This window comes from Mirounga angustirostris, unplaced genomic scaffold, assembly GCF_029215605.1.
Source record: "Mirounga angustirostris isolate CCGP_5_RB_7025 unplaced genomic scaffold, mMirAng1.0.hap1 SCAF_3, whole genome shotgun sequence".
NCBI classification, from domain to species: Eukaryota; Metazoa; Chordata; class Mammalia; order Carnivora; family Phocidae; genus Mirounga; species Mirounga angustirostris.
This window is the reverse complement of record NW_026991711.1, coordinates 134,468,059-134,488,355: the sequence shown is the minus strand read 5'-3', so window position 1 is coordinate 134,488,355 and position 20,297 is coordinate 134,468,059. Positions and strand designations below refer to the sequence as shown.

The window sequence follows — 20,297 nt, the reverse complement described above, 5'->3', positions numbered from 1 at the left end:
TGTGAGAAGACATACCAAGGAATGGAGTCAACTGCACACACCATGATGGTCCAGAAAGGGAGAGCGAGCCAGTGACACTCTCAAAAAGCAATTTCACAATAGTGGCACAGACCAAATGCAAAGAATAAAAACTATTGTTGGCTATCAACACTGAAACAAGTTTTGGGGGGCTTGAATCCCAGCTCCCCTACTTATTAGCTGTGGTCCTAGAACTCTTGACTTCTTTCTACCTCAATTTTCTGTAAAATGAAGATATTAGAACTGTCTCATAGGGCTATGAGAATTACCTGAATTATATGACATGTAAAGAACAGAGCCTGGCATGAATAAGAGTTATTTGCCAGGTTCTACCGACACATTATATAATTTAATCCTTACGATAACCCTATGAGTCAGGTCTTTGCTCTCCCAGCTTGACAAATGAGGACCAAGGGTCAGAGAGGTTAAATATCTTCCCCAGAGTGGCACATCTAGTAAGCGACACAGTTGAATGCACATACTGCTATTCTTGATGAACCAGGTGGTGTTCTGGGGAAGGGTGGTGGGAACAGGCCTTGAGCAGGGGTAGGAGTCATGCCCCCAAGCCCCTCCCAGCCCCAAACCCTACACACACCATGTACGTGGACACATAACACAGAGCTCATCATCACTTCTGTTGACGTCAGCTGTAGACACTCTTTGATTTATATTATGAAATTCAGGTATGAATTTAAAAAAAGAAGAAAAAAAAAACAGTATGAGGTAAATGGAAAGAATATCATCTAGGATAACCCCATCTAAAAGTCACCTGACATAATGTGCTACAAGCACCAATGTGAAATCTACGGCATTTGCTACAGATTTGGTTTCTCACAAGAGCCAAACCCAGCATTTGTTGGGAAATAAATGGAATATGCTGCCTAGAGTCTGGATTACCCACTTTACTATACCTCTTCTTGCTTCTTTTGGGTAAGGCTGAAACCCTCACTGCCAGGGTTCCTATGATAACAGTATATTCCAGATATATGTGGACACTATACCATGTTTCAAACTTCAAATCACACTGAACCACTTTCTGGTTTACACCATGAGAAAATCAGATTTTATTGGCTGAGTTTATAAGCAGGGTCTAACTGAGATCAAATCAGGCCCTTGGTGCCTTTAGACGATCTATTAGGTAATCTGAATTAGACATTCTTTGGGGAGACATAATCTGGAAACACGCAGCGTTATCTGTTCTTTTCATGAAGAAGGAAAAAAAAATCCCAATTTTTCAAGATGAGAAAGAAGTTGGGTTGCATTTATAAGTATATTGATCAATATATGTTAAGAGGAAAGAGAAGAATTTGGGGGGGTTTTAAATTAGAATTTTTTAAATTTTGGGCTTCTTCATGAGTTTTTATTAATTCACTAATTCCCTGTAGCTCAAGAGATGCTAATTAATTCAAGAAGCCATAATAGCTAATCATTGGCTAAATAAATCTAAAATGGAGAGAGTCTGTCACTGGAGATACCACTGCTTATTTTAATTAAAATTACCAATTTGTGAAGTAATGTAAATAAAGGTTATTGTATCCTTCCACTCCAGGAAGTATTAACCCTTTGCATGGCCACCTGAGAATCTAACAAGACTTAAAAAGCCAAGAATATTTGTGGAGCTTAATCAATCACTGAGTTAGGATATTTACCATTCCCAGCGTGTTGTTCATGGACATTATAAAAATCGTGTGGAGTAAATCTGCCTTGAAACAAAACAGGGGATGGAGAAGAGCTAAGGGTGGTTGCCTCGAAGGAAATACAATCAATGTGAAGGAAGCAACCACCCCAAAATAAATGATTACCTTTATAAACATTCAGGCCTAGGGAAAAGCAAATGTTCCAGCTCTGAGTTTCCATTTGTAAGGAATAAATTTATGCAAATGCCCATTAGTTTTAGTGGTTTTGTAGTTCAGAGTGATCTCACCTTGTTAACATGCAGTACAGCTGCTTGTAGCCATTTGAATGTCATTTGGAGAGACAGAAAGGTTGCCTCTTCATTACATGACTAAATGGCAAGGCTCAGCCGCAAAGCTCACCTTGGGAACGGGATACACCTGCATGCTTAGCCGCTCAAGCCAGCCAACCCAAGAAAGCAGTGTGTGTAGGAGACCATATAGTGTGAGTCATCACTAAATCCTAAGCTGAGCAGCCATGGTGCTCCTGGTAGATTTACCCTTGCCTAAGAGAAATCCTTCTTTCTTGTCTCTCTGATCAGCTCAGGAGCCATTGATGATAAAGTCCTAAAACTAACTGCTAATAAAACCCCAAAAGTTTTAGAGGCACAATGAAAAGGCACAGTTCACAGATACCTTTTAAACAATGGTTGGGGAAGTATTACAGTTTAGTCAAAGATCTGAAATTAGTCTGAAATGAAAAAAAAGGGACATGCTTTGGGATGAAGGTGAAGCTGGCAAAGGAAAATTACTGTCATCTTGTCAAAAGGCTACTTCTGAATGGAGCCTCCTGACAAAACAGAAGTCTGGCTGAAACTTGAACCAGATAAACTTGTTATGCAAATAGCTTTAGCCATAGGGGAAAGGGCTGATAATGAAATCTCTACAAAGTCAACCACACATTACAGAGGTGACAAAAAACACCAGGCAGGGTCCTAGCTTACAGTTAAAAAGCAGTGCAGAATTTATGTGAGCATCATGTTTAATTTATCATAACTAAGCTGTCAGGAGTACTGCTTTGACAAACGCATAACTAACACATACAAATGAGTCAATTATCACTAACAACCAAAGGTTCAGAACCAAACTGATGTTTCTTTTCTTTTTTTTTTTTAAACCACAAAACATGTTTACTAGTAAGATTTCAGACTTTCTTAAAATCTCTCCTAGTGTCTCCACATTAAGAAGGCTGGACACCTGAAAAACACCAAGCCACCTCCCAGCACCCACCCCCCCCACCCCACTTCATGTACATTCCCTCTCTCATTCACACACACTCTCTCTCTCTCTCTCTCTCTCTCTCACACACACACACACACACACACACACACACTCACACTCTCTCACACACACAGACAGACCCTGTCCCCTGTCTACACAGCTATAATCAGTAGGCTACAGCCAGGTCAATCCCTTTGGACCACTGCAGCAAACAATGAGAAGTCATACAGGTCCTTGGTAAATGGTGACCAACATGGACCGAAAAAGATCAAAATTATTGAATCACGTCTGCTATGTTTTAGCAGTCACATGGGGATAGGGTATTAAAAGTTTTAAAGCTGCTAAAGAATTTCTAGTCCTGTTTATTCTTTAGAGAGAATCAGTTTATTTACCTTAATACAATGCACTGTTATTCAGTCTACAATGGGAATTGAAGCAATTATCTGAATAATTCAAGCTAAAAACATCTTTCCTGAAATTACCAGAAAATCATCTTCCCCACCCCAGTCCCACCAATATGAAAATCTGAAGGCCTTAATCCTCTGTCCTTCTCCCGGTTCCCTCCCAATATGAACAAGATAAGTATAAAAGCAAACCAAGGCTCTCTCTTTCAATAGACATTTCTAACCCAGTGAGTGTCATTGTTTGTATTTCATTAGAGATTTGAATAAACAGAATGAAATAGTAAAGTCAAATTCAATTGGTAGGCTGAGTAATGGCAGCCTAGGGTATGCAGGCTCATCTATGAAACCAAAGGTTATTATTTGGAATAGTGGGCAGGTTTCTACCTAAAGATATAAAATATAATAATTAGTCCCTAATCTTGAGACTCTATTCCAAAAATCTTGTAAAAAAAAGAACTAATGGTCGAGGAATCTAAGATGGTATATGGGGAAAGCAGGATTGGGAGCTGAAATCAGGAAAGAATCTATGAACAACTATAACATAGAATATTTTCACTAATAAAGCCATTAAGGACAACTCATTATATAAACAGAAGATTGATGACATTTTTGCATATCTTAAATTAGTAGTAAAGCACACAATCACTTGATTTCTATTCACCTTCATTGGTTCATAAGAACTTTTTCAGACTCTCCCTCTCCTGCCGTTTCAACAAGATGCTTTTGCTTTGCCCCGATAGCATGCATACTAAAGGCATTGTTTTTTGTGTTCTGTCTTCCATTCTAGTATCAAGACCCTCTAAGTCTAAAGCAAATCAGGATGAGTGCACCTGGAGTTAAGCAGATTTAAATGGGCATGTCATAGAATACTGCCATAAAGAAAAATCAATAGTTGGGAGGGATTTCCACACTGTTTAACCCTGAGAGTCCCAACTCCATCATTAAGTATGTACCTTTATTCCCAAATCCATCTAAGCAATACCGTGCTTGGTTTAAGAATCCAAATACACTCTTGAAAATATATATAGAAGATAAAATTTAGTGAGTCAAGTCACATTTTAGAAGAATCACAAGAGCTTGGTATAGGAAGGCATATTTGTGAATATGTAATGGATTTTTCTAGGCCAACAGTTTCAAGAAGGTCAATCAAGAGAATCTATATGCAGCAATGGAATGAAAGGAAAACTCTTTAAATCCAGCCTCTGCTAGCAAAATCACTGGAACCCATAGCCCCTGGACTTCTCTCCCTGGGGTGTGTTTCCAGCCACCAGGATGTCTTTAGTTCTCCAGTTCCCTTCACCTCCCCCTTTGGCTCCCAAATCCCAGGAAGTGCCTCTTCCTCTGCTCCTATGTGAGCATCATCCCTCTTCTTCTATCTGTTGTTCCTCTCACCATTATCTGACATTGCCACCTTGAGGTGTGGCTGCTTCTGCATTCTGCAAGCTTTGCAGAAACACCAGAGTGGGGACTGGAGGGGTGAGGAAACGCCCTGGCCCTGAACTTCATGGTCACATTCCAGTACGGCCTTGCTTGGTAGAGTTCTTGGAATATTTACCACTCTTGTCTCCTGACAAAGGTGAAACAAATCCAGGAGGGGCTGGACAAGCAAACAATTTCAGGGACCTTGAACTATGATGCACTTGAAACAACAATTAAATATAGGTTTACAGCTCCTTCTACTAACCCTTGGGGTCAAATATTTTTTTGGAATTCAGAATTTTATCAAATTTTAGAAAAGTAAGCCAGTGCATTTACTGTATGTTATGTAACATTCCCCAGCAGGATCAGGGGCAGAACACTGTACTCAAACACATTAATAGATCTGCAGCAATTCACATGAATATTCACACTGAGTGAGATAAATAAGGACTATAAATAGCTTCACTTCAGTTTAGGTCATGTGTTGCCACCAAATCAGTTCACATAAGGCCAGGGCCTGTAGCTAAATGAGTCAAGTACAAAAAAAACTTTCATTTCTCAGAGCTCTTTGGATTCTAGAATTGTGGATAAGGAATTACTGATCTGTATAATGACTGAGTACAGAAGATGATCAAGGGACCCAGTTTCTTTCATTGCCCTGACTTTTTGAGGAAGCTAAGTCTGCACATAGGCATAAGTTAGAGAAATTTGTGTTGACCCTTCCCTAAGTACTGTTTATGAGCTATTTTTGGCACTTCTTTTCTCCCCCCATGACTTCTGAACACCTTATTTGGTCTACTAGACACTGAGCACACCTCTTCCCAGTCCCTGTACCTGGATATGCCTTGTAATGCCTGGTATGGATTTCTGCCCCCACAGTTCATCAGGAGCTTAGCTTGGGGTCACACAGTTCCCTCCAGCATACTGAGCATCTTCCCCAGATCTGGGACCAGTGTGGTCCTCTATCAGACCAGGGGCCAGGCCAAAAGCTCATATTCCCAGAACTGAGTCACCATCCTGTTGGTGTTACTGTTGGTTCTGCACCTGTCTTAGTCCCATTCTATCTTGCCTAGCTCCTGGTAACATAGCTCCCATCAGGCACACCACCCATCACTTGGGTTTTCATCTTGTTCTCCCTGCCCTGAGCCCTGGCTGGGGCTGTTCACCTTGGTGCCTCAGGCTTGAGATCCTACTGTGCCCCTCAATCATCTTGGGAACTGGAGCTGTGTTCCCACACCACAGATCTAGAGCAAAGCCCAACTTCCAAGCTATAAGACCCCCATAGAAGGCTGCCACCCTCTGTCTCTTCCCTGGGCCTAGTGGGGGCGGGGCATCATAGTTTCAGATGTTGAGTTTCCTCCACTCGCAGTATTCGCCCCAGGACAAGTAGATTAGATAAATGTGAGTAGATTCTCAGATAAATGTGACCCATATGATCAGGAGGTCTGATTACAGTCAAAAGTCAAATGGAACTCTTTATTTTTCAAATCCTGCAGAGGCATCTTCTATCATTTACTGGAACAAATTCTGTGTCATATGTGCTAAAAGGCATAACAACTTTTAGCGCCAAGTAAATTCCACAGCTCAGATTTCCAATCACTGTTCAAGGCCTTGCTGGATAAGCAATTTTTAGTGGAAGAAATACTCACTGTGAAATAAAGTGGTTGAACTCCTCACACCATTTTTCCGGATGAAGTAAAGTAGGTGGAGGATTTCTGAAAAACAAAAACAATTTTTTTCTTACAAAAAAAAAAAGTGTTTAGTTAAAGGCAAAATACCAACTTGTCTTTACTGATATTGTTCTAAATAGCTCTGATAAAATCCATTCTGTTTCTTCCCGGGTGGGAGCCACTCGTTAGTGGTAAATTACAAAGTGCCAGCCCCTATTTATTTAGTCCTTCATTTTCATTGATTAAAGGCCTACTATGTCCATGGTTTTCTGTAGGAGCTATGAGAGTTACACAGATCAGGACCATTCCTCAGGGAGCAAGCACTAATGAGGGGCAAGGCAAGCATACAACCACTATAACCGAGAGCTGAGTATTATTAATGCCATAAAAAAGAAAGCTACAAACCTAGTGCTAGGGGCTTTAGAGAAATTTTACAAGGATTTTCAGATCATTATACTACCATGTGAATTAATTATGTGATGCATTTAAAGTACACTCATAAATTCATCAGTCAAATTTTTAACCATTTCCTGTATGTCAGCTTCTGCAATAGGCACTGGGGAAAGCAAAACAGCTAAAACAGTGTTCCAGGCCCTATGGAGTCCCTGCGTAGAGAGGGTGACAGACATCTAACATAACTAAGTACTGGAGGTCCAAGAGAACTAGAGAGCTGCAGAAAGACTCTGGTAACCAGGCCACTTCCTAGAGAGAAGGCAGGATAAGGGGAAAGTAAGAGCCCTGCATTTGGCTGAATATTTACCCAAAGAGATTAGATTTTAAAACAGAACTGACATTACCTTTAATTGGTAAGAGCTTTTTTTCTGGTCATAAATGGAAGTAGGGGCTTCTGGGCAAATTAAGTATAGCAAATAGAGAAAGTTACATTTCTGTACATCTGAAATAGGACTGTAAATCTTAAACACATTATATAAGTTATCTTTGTTTTCACCTGGGTTCTAACTACTTCCTAAAGCCACAGATTGCTTAGCTTCAAAAGGTAGAAGAATGGGAAGCAGCGAGAATGACTGAACTAAACAAAATGCATCAGATAATGTGATTACAATTTACCTCTCAATACCCATTCTCCTCTCATTTTTTTTAGTACAGCTTTTATTCTGACACAATGCTGCTATATAAAGACTACGTTTTCCTGAGTTTCTTGCAGCTAGATGTGTCCATGTGACTGAGTTCTGGCCATTGCTAAAATTGTTCAATGGTATTTCCAGGAAGTCTTCTTTTTTTTTTAATTTTAAAGATTTTTTTTTTTTTTTTTTTTTTGACAGAGAAAGAGAGAGATAGCGAGAGCAGGAACACAAGCAGGGGTAGTGGGAGAGGGAGAAGCAGGCTGCCCCCCAAACAGGGAGCCCAATGCGGGGCTTGATCCCAAGACCCTGGGATCATGACCTGAGCCAAAGGCAGACACTCAATGACTGAGCCACCCAGGTGCCCCTCCAGGAAGCCTTCTTAAAAAGAGGAGCGACATCTTCCTTCTTCCCCCTTGCTGCTTCCTGGAGTATGGATGTGATGGCTGGAGCCTGAGCAGCCATTTGGGACATGAGGTAAACTTGAAAATGAAAGCTATAAGCTGAGTATGGCAAAGAAGATGGATAGGAAACTGGATTCATGATGACACTGCAAAGCTGCCGTACCAGCTCTAGACTGCTTCCTGTTAGTCTTCCTTAACAGGAGAGAAGTAAACTTCCACCCTTTTTAAGCCATTGTTAAAATGCAATTAATCCTAAATGAGTCAACAATATTTCAGAGTATTATCCTATCACATGATGAGAAGAGAAGTTGATAAGTGATACAGAAATACACGAAGATATGTGGGAGCATAATTAAGGAACAATTTACCCAATCTGGTGAGTCCCAGAAGACTTTATAAAGAAGATGAACTTAAACTGACCTCTGAAGATTAGGATGGATTTTTCAAGACAGAGAAAGAGAGGATTGACACAACAGGCTTAGAAAACAACATGTACCGGGCGCCTGGGTGGCTCAGTTGGTTAAGCGACTGCCTTCAGCTCAGGTCATGATCCTGGAGTCTCAGGATCGAGTCCCGCATCGGGCTCCCTGCTCGGCAGGGAGCCTGCTTCTCCCTCTGACCCTCCCCCCTCTCATGTGCTCTCTCTCTCTCATTCTCTCTGTCTCAAATAAATAAATAAAATCTTTAAAAAAAAAAAAAAGAAAGAAAGAAAACAACATGTACCAAATCACAGAAGTGTAAAAAAGTCTGGTAGGTTCAAAGAACGTAAGTAATTTTTTGAGGCTAGCCTATGTGATTCTTTTGGATCTGGAGAGAGAGCAGGAGGGAAGGAACAGTGATAAGAGAGAAGTATATAATTTCCCTGTTCTGCATAAGAATTTAATTATCCTTCAGATCTTCTGATTCAAAGACCCAAAGGAAAATTATCTGTGTGCCCAGCTAGAAAGAGTAAGCAGCTCAAGGTTGCCCTTCAGTTATTTTGGAGGCTGCCTCTATCTCGTTCATTTTATTCAACAATATTTGCCTTCATCTTTCCCTTGCATTTTTTAAATAATCAAAGTACCATCATATAACTTCTGCTTCAGTGCTTATTTGAACTGACCTGTTCTTACTGGCTCCAGCTGTTTGAGGTCCCAGCTGTGGGCCTCAGTGTGGCCTCTCTCAGTGACGTTATCCTACATCATCTCCTAGAGCCCTTTCCAGAACTTGAACTTTCCTTAGGTTTTCTGCCCATTCTGAGCTCACTGAGGTCAGTCCCACAGAGAAGACATGCTTAAGCAATTTACTATCTAATAGACTTAATTCACCCCTAAAGCAGTTAACCATGACCAAGAAGTCACTTGTAGACAGAATAAACAGACTTGATTAAAACAACCCTAGTAGGCTCAATACTGGCCAGCTGAGCATGAAGGGACAGCCCTCTGCTGCAACTGAAGAATGACCCCGCAAGGGTCCATTGGAGAAATGGATGGCAAGCATCCACTCTTGTGTAGAGAACACTGCACTTTCCTGTTTTCAGTCTAGGTATCAGCAGGAACTACAGGCCGGGCGATGGTTTATGAGCTGACCTGAACCTCTGCAGCAGGGCATGGAGGAGGAAGCAGGAGATCACCACTCATCCAGACCATCACCAATCCCTGGTGGCCTCACATGAACCCCAAACAAGGAAACATCTTTGAAGCTTGGCATCATAGGAATTTGGTTTCAGAGAAGCTTATTTGACCTTGTAGGTAGGTGCCCTGTCTTTCCTGAAGTCGATCCATCATACTTAGGTTCAGTGAAGAGAGATCTTGTGAAAGATTATTATCTGTGTATAATGAAAACTAAAAGGAATATGAAGGCTTTATGGTATTTTGTTTGCACTAGCAATATAAATTCCAGTTCTCTCGCCATCCAGGAGGAGCACCAAATAGTAATGATGGTACCTTTTTTGGCTGTCAATACCACAGATGCAAGCTGCAACCGTGCCCAGCGGGTCTCTCTCCAAAAGGAGAGGAGATGCTTCATGTTCAGTGCAATGGGAGAGTCAGTGCATAGCTGTGATTCAGAGACAAGCAGGCATCCCTCACTTATGTGTATGGATGCCAAGAGCCTGCAGAATGTTTGAATGGTGAGTGGCCGGAAGGACTGTGAATCTAAATAACCAGCTCTAATTTGGATAATGTTTATAAACATACATTTTGTTTTTTGAGAAAAGGCAAAAAGCGAAAATAGTGTTCAGTGTTTGTTTTGCAGTAAGTCTTTATAGGGGCAGTGCAAAGTCCAAGCAGTGAGAGAGGCCCCACCAAGCTCCCTCCCTCGGAACTACACTCAACTTCTCAGCATCACGCTGCCATAGCCTTGAATCCTGTCTGTGAGCATCTGTACTTTAACTCGATTTATGTTGTGCATCCATTAACAATGTGTCCTAAGGCATCAGAAAAGCCTAAAAGAGGTTATCTTTTGGGTCTTGGAATGCTCAAAAATTTTTCTATATAAATTAACGACAATTGCTTCTTTGCTTTACACTATTTTGGCTCAAGAAAGATTTCATAGGAACACTCTACTTTCAGGTAGCAGGGGAAACCTGTATTTGATCTGAATTTTGCCTGTCTGGGTTTTACTCCTGTGATTTGGACGCCAAGTTCAATTTCTATAAAGATGATCTGCTGTACACAGACAGCATTAGGGCTACATGAGACTAGAAGCATGGGGTGATGTTAAACAGAGTCATGAACCTATTATATATCCATTTTTGACCTGGGTCCAGCAAATACAATGGAGATCAAGTTAACCTTCTTCTCCCAAAGCCTAATAAACTGCTTTTCTGAACAGCTGAACTGAATTCATTCTAGTTCCTGAAATGGAGAAGCAGCTGACTGGGGTGGGCCACCTGGCCTCTGGATAGCCAATCCCCATTTAAACTTTTGGCCTATGCCATGTAATGATGCAAAATGATAATCTGGGTCAATCTGATTCTCTCTAGGTTTTTTCCCCCACCTTGAACTAAAAAAATAAACACAAAACAAACAAAAGAATGAAGGAGTTTAGAATGAGAGCTGAAGCTAAAAGATCCATGATAACACGGCAAATGGGAGAGGTCACGGAGCACAATGTGCAAGCTGAAGTTTTAGGAAGCAGAAACTATGAGGAGGCAGAAAACGAGGGAATGAGGAGAAAACAAGCCAGGCAGAGGAGAAAGGATGAAATGTGTCACAAAAAAAATGAGACCCCATAGGCTATTCTTGAGTTCCTTTTATGAGTGCTGCTCTCTCTGGTGCACCTGGAATATTACTGGCCACAGCATTCTGTTCTTGGCCCTATTCTCTTCCCATTCTCCACATTCACTGAGGGCTCACTACATGTCAGCGGCTCCCTGTTCTCTTCCCATTCTCCACATTCACTGAGGGCTCACTACATGTCAGCATCTCCCCAATCTCTATCTCCTGCCTTGATTTCTCTTCTGCCTTTTGGCTAGTGCATCCAACTACTTTTTAGATGTTCCATTTTGATTTCCCAGGGGCACCTTAAAGTCAGCATGTTCAAAACAGAACTTATCTTCTTCCCCTAAATCTGCATTCTACTTGGTTGTTGGAGTCAGAAACTTGGGTTCTACCCTCTCCCATAACCCCACATCCAATTGGAGAAGGCAGAATAATGGCTCCCCAAAGAAGTCCACATTCTAATGCCCAGAACCTAGAGAATACTCCACTTTCCATGGCAAAGGGGACTTTGCTGATGTGGTTAAGGTTAAGGACATGAAGGATTACCTTGAATTATCTGGATGGATTCAATTTAATCTCTAGTCCTTTAGTTGTTTTTGTTTTTGTTTTTAAGATTTATTTACTCATTTGAGAGAGAGAGAGAGAGCAAGAGAGAGAGAGCATGAGCACTGTGGGAAGGGGCAGAGGGAGAGAGAGAATCTCCAGGAGATTCCCCACTGAGGAGCGTGACATGCGGCTCGATCCCATGGCCCCAAGACCATAGCCTGAGCTGAAATCAAGAGTCAGATGCCCAACCAACTGAGCCACCCAGGTGCCCCTAATTTCTATTTCTTTAAAGTAGAAAAAAGAGGCAGAAAGAAGAGGCAGGAGAGATTTGAAATGTGAAAGGGACTCTACTTGCCACTGCTGGCTTTGAAGGCAGGGAAAGGGTGTCAGGTGCCAAAGAATGCATGTGGCCTCTGAAAGATGGGAACGGGCCTCTGCTGATACCCAGCAAAGAAATGGAGACCTCAATTCTACAAATGCGAGAAACTGAATTCTGCTAATAACCAGAATGAATAAGGAAACCCATTTTCCCTTAGTGCCTCCAGAAAGAGGTGCAGTCCTGCCAACACTCTTATTTTAGCCCCGTGAGAGCCATGTCAGATTTCTAACATACAGAACTAGAAGATAATAAATCTGTGCTATGTTAAGCTGCTAAATTTGTGGTAATCTGTTATGACAGCAATAGAAAACTAATACATCAATCAAGTACCAAGTCCTATCAATTCTACTCCCTAAATTCCTTTCTAATCACTTCATCCTCTCTTTCATGTCCTAATTCAGTCACTTATCATCTCATACCCAGACTACTCCAGTAGCCTCCTTATTTTTCTCCCTCCCTCTATTCTCATCTCCCTCTAATCCATCTTGCACTTGGCAGTGAGAATTTCCTTATAACATACAAATCTGACCTTGTTATTTTCTTGCTTAAAATTCTTCAGTAGATCCACACTGCCAGCATGATAAAATCTCAACCCCTCTGCATGATATGCAAATGGCTTTGCCTGTCCATCTACCCAATCTCATCTCAAACTACTTCCCCATGTGCACCTGATACTGCAGTACTGTACTGCACAGTACTTGTACCTCCTAAAACAGGTCCTGTTATTTCATGCCTCAGGGCCTTTGCATATGCTATACATTCAGTTTAAAGTGCTATCCCCAATTTGTCTACCTGGTATACTCCTATTCATGCTTCATGTGTATCTTTAGTACTCAGCACAGAAGCACTCCATAAATTTTTGCTGAATGAATGACAACATGAAGGAATGCACACAAATATCCATCTATTGTAAGTAAGCCAAGAAATGATGCCAGGACAAAATATGACCTGGTCCTCAAAGTAGCATAAAATTAGACAAAGTGAAACAGCTTCTTTGGATGTGAGCAAATTCTAACTAAATAATGCAAACAAGCAGGGTTTGAGGAACAAAGGAGTCCCCTTTGGTGCTGATTTGGGTTGGATTTGACAATACAAGCCTCATCTCTATTCTTCTGAAGCCTGAATGTCCCCAGATCCCTGAACATACCTGACCAAAAGGAGGAAATAAATCATGATTAAAATCTCATCACAGACATTATCTGATGTCAGGACCATTATACACATATGCATGGTGAGTTGGAGATAGGAGGAGATCAATACTAGTAACTACCACATGTTGAATGCTAACTACCACCAATCTCCTTGCCAAACAAGCCTATGAAATAGAAATTATTACTCCAGTTTCACAGGTGGGGAAAATGCAGCTTAAAAGAAGAAATTTTCTTAAAAACATCCATCAAAAAGTGGACAGGTCAGGTTTTAAACAAGTATTTCTATCCCGATATCCATACTCCTCACTGTTTTCTGTATTTTATTTCATGAAGAGTCCATTACACTGGAAGATGAATCTACATGAAAAAAATGAAAGAAAAACAATTAGCAAGCAACACCTCTAGAAGGTGCAAAATGAAGTCCTCAAATACAAAAGCACACTCACCGAAGAGATGTGGAGTAAAAAATTTCTCAATGAGACTGAGTTAGTTAAGAAAAGCTTCCTGGAAGTTGTAAATTTTGAGGCAGGTCCTAAACAGAGTACATACACCAGTTGGTGAGGGGAGAAGGGTGTTAAGGAAGGAAATGGAGAATATAGAGAGGAAGATATAAAGACATTAGTATAATAACTAATAAATAATCATTAACATGCAGTTAAATAAACTCATGGGAGTGCATTCAAATGGTATTCTATTTATTTACTCATAAAAGCAATAAAGTAAGGCGCTGAGCACAATTAACCATTCTGGGAGTATTAACCATAGCAACAGAGCTGCCATCCTGATCTACAATTGGTAGATTCATTTATGTGGTTGAATGGCTAGGTTTGTATCTGTGTCTCATCCTTAAGTATCACCACCTAGCCCTAGCCAAAGTTGCTTTTCTCCTAGGGCACATCTTCATTGTTCAAAATCAATTACTTAAAATTTTTTATATTTATTCCTAATACATGACTCAATCTTAATGTAGAGAATTCCCCAATGCAGGAACATAATGTCAGGGCAGAAGACCTTCCTCCACCGTATGGTCCTTCTAGCTGGATTTAGAATCAAACTGACATGAGACAGATTAACAGGGGAAAGTCCAATTTAATAGCATATGCATGGAGAATCCACAGACATGGAATTCCAAAGACAATGAAGCAACATGAAGATTGTAAGAGCTAAGGAGAGGGGTAGGAGCCTGAGAACACACAGGGGAGAAAGACCATTAGCAAGGAAGTGAAAGGAAATGTTTGGAAAAACAAAGGTTTGCCCTATTATGCAGATCATTTTTTAGGTAAATGAGAGTCTCCGTTCATAGCTCTTTTCCTGGTACAGTCTCTCCTTTCCAATGTAAATTTAGGCACTTGAGGGAGAGGCAGAGAGCTTTTCCTGCATCTACTGGGTTTTGATTACCTTTAACTCAAAATAATCTTCATGCCAAAGTGGCACATTCTGGGGCATCTCATCCTGTGCTCATTCGATAGAAAGCAAAAAGCAAAATATCTCTTCACTACCACCCCTAATCTCAGACCCTTGCCCGTATCAGTGTGGCTTGTAATCTTTCAAACCTTTTTATACACATTTTTAGTATTTTCTATAAATGCATATAGACTGTTTTGCTGTGCTAAAAGTATATAATAAATACAATATAAATTTTATAATACACATAGTTGGGGACAGTAGAAATGGGATTAAATGCTACATATAAGTGTCCTGGTACTTCTATTTTCTATTCAATAACATGGTTTAAAGATCATCCCATGCCAACTTGATACCTAAATAGTATTCCACAATGTGGGCATACTATAGTTTGTTTACCCATTCACTCATTGATATTCAGGTGGTTTCTATTTTTTTCACTCTTAGAACGAAGGCTGAAATGGTTTACACATTCCACATGTCCTATGTGATTTCTAACTTTTAAAAGATTTTTTAGGTGACAAACACTGAACATTTGTCACTGAACATTTAGGATCCTACTATGTAACTTAAATGCAGAAAAGAGTAGGCACAGATTGACTCCTCTCCTCAAGGTGGCCCAGTAAGCAATTTCAGAGCCGAGGAGGAAGTGGCCATGAAAAGGCCCTACAGGGTTGTGAAGAGTGCCCCTAAGCCACCACTCCATAGAATACACTGTAAATGGGAACTCTAAATTGTTCAACTCCACCCATGTCAGGCTTTGAACCCCCGCTGCTGGATTCCATTCTGCCACTTGCAAGAATCTGCTACCTAGATTGAACAGTGAGTATCTCTGGGTAATTACCTTGACATATGGGGCACAGACCAAGATTTATTCAAAATATACATATGCTATACATCTGCTAAAGAGGAATCATTTGAAAAAATTACGTAGTTGAAGATATTTATTTATTTATTTATTTATTATTTTTTATTTTTTTTTAAAGATTTTATTTATTTATTTGAGAGAGAGAGAATGAGAGACAGATAGCAAGAGAGGGAAGAGGGTCAGAGGGAGAAGCAGACACCCCGCTGAGCAGGGAGCCCGATGCGGGACTCGATCCCGGGACTCCAGGATCATGACCTGAGCCGAAGGCAGTCGCTTAACCAACTGAGCCACCCAGGCGCCCGAAGATATTTCTTTAAAATCAGAAAATAGATGATATGAAAATGACAGAGAAATCAGAATCACAATGCTATACACTGCACCTCAGTAAATGTGAAAGATTTCCAGGTTGGAAAAGACATCCATGTTAACATGGATGCTGAATCTACCATAAAGGCATCTCCCGGGGTGCCTGGGTGGCTCAGTCATTAAATGTCAGCCTTCAGCTCAGTTCATGATCCCAGTTTCCTGGGATTGAGCCCCAAATTGGGCTCCCTGCTCAACGGGAAGCCTGCTTCTCCCTCTCCCACTCCCCCTGCTTGTGTTCCCTCTCTCACTGTCCCTCTCTCTCTGTGAGATAAATAAAATCTTAAAAAAAAAAAAAAAAAAAGGCATCTCCCAATCCGAGTCAATCCTTTGAAGTAGGGAAAAGGAGAGGAAGAGGTCTGCAAGGAGAACACTAGATGAGGAGGCGTCTGGAAGGAAGTAAACGTAGGAGAAGAAAAGTATCTTTTCCTTTATACTTTAGGTTCCTGACAGGGACTTCTGTAACAAGGGACAGATTAATAAGAAAAAAGCACACAAATTTATTTAATAGAAGTTTTACATAACATGGTAGCCTTTATAAGGAAACGCAGACCTGAAGAAATGGCTAAACCTGAGTGTTTTTATGCTAGATTTTTTTTTTTTTTTTTTTTTTGAGAGAGAGAGTGCACAAGCCAGGGTCGGGGGGTGGGGGAGGGAGGCAGAGGGAGAGAGAGAATCTTAAGCAGATTCCACACCCAGTGCGGAGCCCAATGAGGGGCTTGAACTCACAATCCCGAGATCATGACCTGAGCCGAAATCAAGAGTTGCTTAACCAACTGAGCCACCCAGGCGCCTCTGATTCTAGTTCTTAATAACCTAATTTGACCCTGTCCCTAAATAACACCATTTGCAATGTTAAGCTATAATCCTTAAAATATAAAGTTACCACATCAAATCACAGGGCTCATAACAAACCCATTCTTAACCATTTACCACCAGTAAGTGACAAGATACTCACTTCCTCTGGCTTTTCAGGCCTGCAAGAATCTGTTTCAAAGGTCATCTCAGAATCTGAAGACTACATTATGTTCCCCATGTCAGGGGTTACTAGCCCAGGCCTCTATTTGATACTGGATGTGTTACAGAGCTTTATTAATCTTTGGTCACTACACCAACATTTCAAATGTTCACAAAAGTCACATTTTCTCATACTCTCTAAAACACATTGGGGTACTTTTCTCTCCACTGTACTCTCCTTATGCAAACACATAGGACGCACAAGCAACTCAGCCATGCATGCTGAGTGCAGGAGAAAGTCAAGGACAATAAAAGGCGCCATGTCAACAGAGATGATGGAGGGGACAAGTGGCGTGTGGCTCACTGTCTGAGCCAATGTGATCATTTGCTGACACCTAGTTCTTCAACTTCCTCCTTCAACAAGAACTCAGCAATGCCATCAAGTCCAACTGTTAAAGTCTAATCTATCAGGGAAGTAGACCTTGCCCAAGGGCTGGCTAATGACCCTTTTCGTCAGTGGTCCTTCATGCACAGAGTGGAAGCCACAAGTCTATTTTTTTCACACAGTTTTAAATGCATTGTCTGCTAATTCATGACTGTAAGGAGATGTGTTTCGAATAGATCAGGTTGTTTTCTAAATGTTTTCCTATCACCAAATTCTGGACTATTTATGTGGTTCTGTGGGGACCCACTCATTGAAGATGAATAGTATGGTGTGTCTAAGCATTCTGGCAATATAGAATCATTCCACAATTAGGGTGGCATTTTAAGAAAAAACAGCTTTATACATTGGCATGAAAGTCACAGTGATGGGGTAGTGGCCAGGGGATAGGCAACGTTAAATAGACATGCTAGACATGCTGTGCTTTCCTGAAGTATCCATTTTTTTTTTTTTGGTGATAAGTTATTTTACATTGTTTTATATGAAAATCATCAGTGAGGGACGAGGAGACAATAAAAAGTAGGACTTCTTCCTGTCTCTGCCGTGAACTAATTTAGGAATAAGATAGTCAGCAGATTGGGTCTTAAATAATACTTTATTACTGATAAAGCTGATCTTGGAGAATGTGGCTTTCATCTGCAGGGAGCTGGGTTTTAAAACTGAAAGACAGAGTTAGACAAACTTATCTGGCAGGTCTTGGGCCCAGGGCTGGACCACCATAGGTTCTCACTCAGGGGCAGAGCCTTGGCCACTGAGCTGACTGCTGCCTGAGAACAATCACCCAGGGCAGGATGACTCCCAAGAGAAGGGAGAAGGGAGAGGAGCTGTGATATGCCTCCCCCAACTCACCATCTGTATACATCACACCTGACCCTCGAGGATCTATCAATTTGGGTCCAATCAGAAGGCAGAAAAACACTATTAATTTGAACAGGGAAAATTTAATATAATTATTTACTTGTAATAGGGGATTAGATGCTGAGTAGTAAAGAACTCTAACAAGTACAGGAAGAGCAGATACTGGAAAAGAGCTACTACCTCTAGCTGAGACAGAATACCCAAGGAAGAAACGAATTTAGAAGAGTCCCTGACCCAAAACCAAGACTGAGACTCAGACCTCTCTGGAAAGGATGTGACTAGGGCCACAGGTGGTGAAGTTTTCTGAAGTGAGACAAGCCAGGCTGGCAAACAGGAAACCACCTGCCAGGATGCCTTTGACACTTAAGTGGGAAGCTGCTCAATGAGTACTGGTAAAACTTGCTGTAGGGTGAGCACCAATGGGTGTCCCAAATACCACTGGGAGGCGAAAACCACAGAAACAAGAAGAAAAAAGTACACCAAAACCAGGACGAGGCCCCTTTCCTCCTGCAGTGGCCTTCCAGTGCCCTCTACTGACAATGCCTAACATCTGCCATATGGCAAAGGAGAAATCTTTATTGAGTCTACTCCAGTATCACAAAGCAGGGCAAAGAAGGGGAGAGTCAGAGCTGAAAAGCACTAAATTGATAACTGGTGCAGGAAGGAAGTGAATGGGAGAATATAGAGATGCCACAGTGTTCTGATGTTCTTTTTTATTTTTAGATGAAACTAAAATTTTTTAGGAAATTTCTATTTCAGGCTTGCCATAAGCTATTTCCAACCATCATCAATTGAAGGAGTCCAGTATCCTCTGACATTAGATGCATTTGCTAGATATATTTCAGAGGTAATGAAGAGATAATGGAAACCTTCTTTCCCCACTTAAAAAATCTGTTTTGTCATGATGCATGAAATGTCCTCATTAAGACTCATTGTTTTCTATCCCAGAAGTTCCTTATTGAAAGGGGAATGTTCTGGAAAGCATCTTATTGTAAACCTTTATTGGCCAAAACTTTACTTGGAAAAAATGGCGAGACAAGAATAAAAACTTAGAAAAAGGCACCCAAAACAAAGACCAGTGAGCAGACAGGACCACAAACACAGACTTAATCTCTTTGTGGTTTTCCATTTCTACAGTTCCAACTTTTTGTGAGATGAAAAACTGAAGAGTCAGGTAGTATCTTATTCTTATTCTTTCCTGTCTTTCTGCCTCTAAGATTTCTCTTAGGAAAGAAAAGAATTAATGAAAGTCAGTGTGGTTCAAAACTCTTTTGCCAGGATAACGGCCATAGAGGGGAACTCCTTTTTCTTCTGGGCCCCCTTTCCTACCCACATGGTTACGAGTGCTAGATAGTGAGCAGGCTGAAGGGAGCTGGTAATGGTTCTTCCCCCTCTTCTCTCAAGCCCAGTCAGGAACCCATGGCTTTCCTTCAGCTGGACCACTTTTCTGCAGAGTCTAATATTATTTCTAATATTATTTCCAAAATAAATATTATTTTTATCCTTAATTTCTTGAGAGCTTATTATGTATAAGCACTGTGCTAAGAATTTACTCATTTAACCCTCACATATACTCTGTGACGCACGTTACACAATCCCCTGTTTCCAAGACAAAGAAACCAAGGCTTAGAGAAGTTAGAAGGTTTTCAGTGCAGGCGGCCTGATCCCAAAGAGCACAACTGCAACCATTGCGCTGTCCTGCTTCCCCACTAAGGAATTCCTCTTGGTTAATTAGACAACACAACATCTTTAGAGTCTGCCAGAACAATTTACATCATATTAATGGGAGAATAGGGGCCCAATTTGATAAGCCAGTTCAAGCATAGTACTCTTCAGATCATGAAGACATTAGCAAGCAAACCCAAAGAATATTTTGTTTAGGATGCAGAAGGATCAGTAATAGGGAATATGAGCTGAGAATGTTTTCATCTGTTGAGTTTTATGCATCCTCTGTCATTCAGCTCCCTCCAAAGTCACAGCTGGTAAAACCAAATGGGTCATTTTACCACAATCAGACTAATGTCACAGTTCAAGAAGCGCCATTTGTCCTCTAAGGCAAAGCCATGCACCTAATTACAACACACTGTTAATAAATTTATAATAGACAAAAAGAAATTGACTGCTATGGATTTTTTTCCTAGCAAAGCAAAACCATTTAAGGGGCAGATTGCAAATCTATTCCTTCTTTTATTGTTTCAATAAAGTTAGCAATATATTCTAGATGGGAAAACCAGG

General features: G+C 40.9%; 1 protein-coding gene across 1 annotated transcript in view; it reads right to left on the bottom strand.

Moving 5' to 3' along the window:
- The window catches only part of MYO3B (myosin IIIB), a 395,903-nt gene that overhangs the window by 279,736 nt on the left and 95,870 nt on the right, over nt 1–20,297 (bottom strand). The window contains exon 8 of the mRNA XM_064585824.1: nt 6,385–6,450. Coding sequence (XP_064441894.1) covers nt 6,385–6,450 — 66 coding nt within the window. The remainder of the gene's footprint in view (nt 1–6,384; nt 6,451–20,297) is intronic.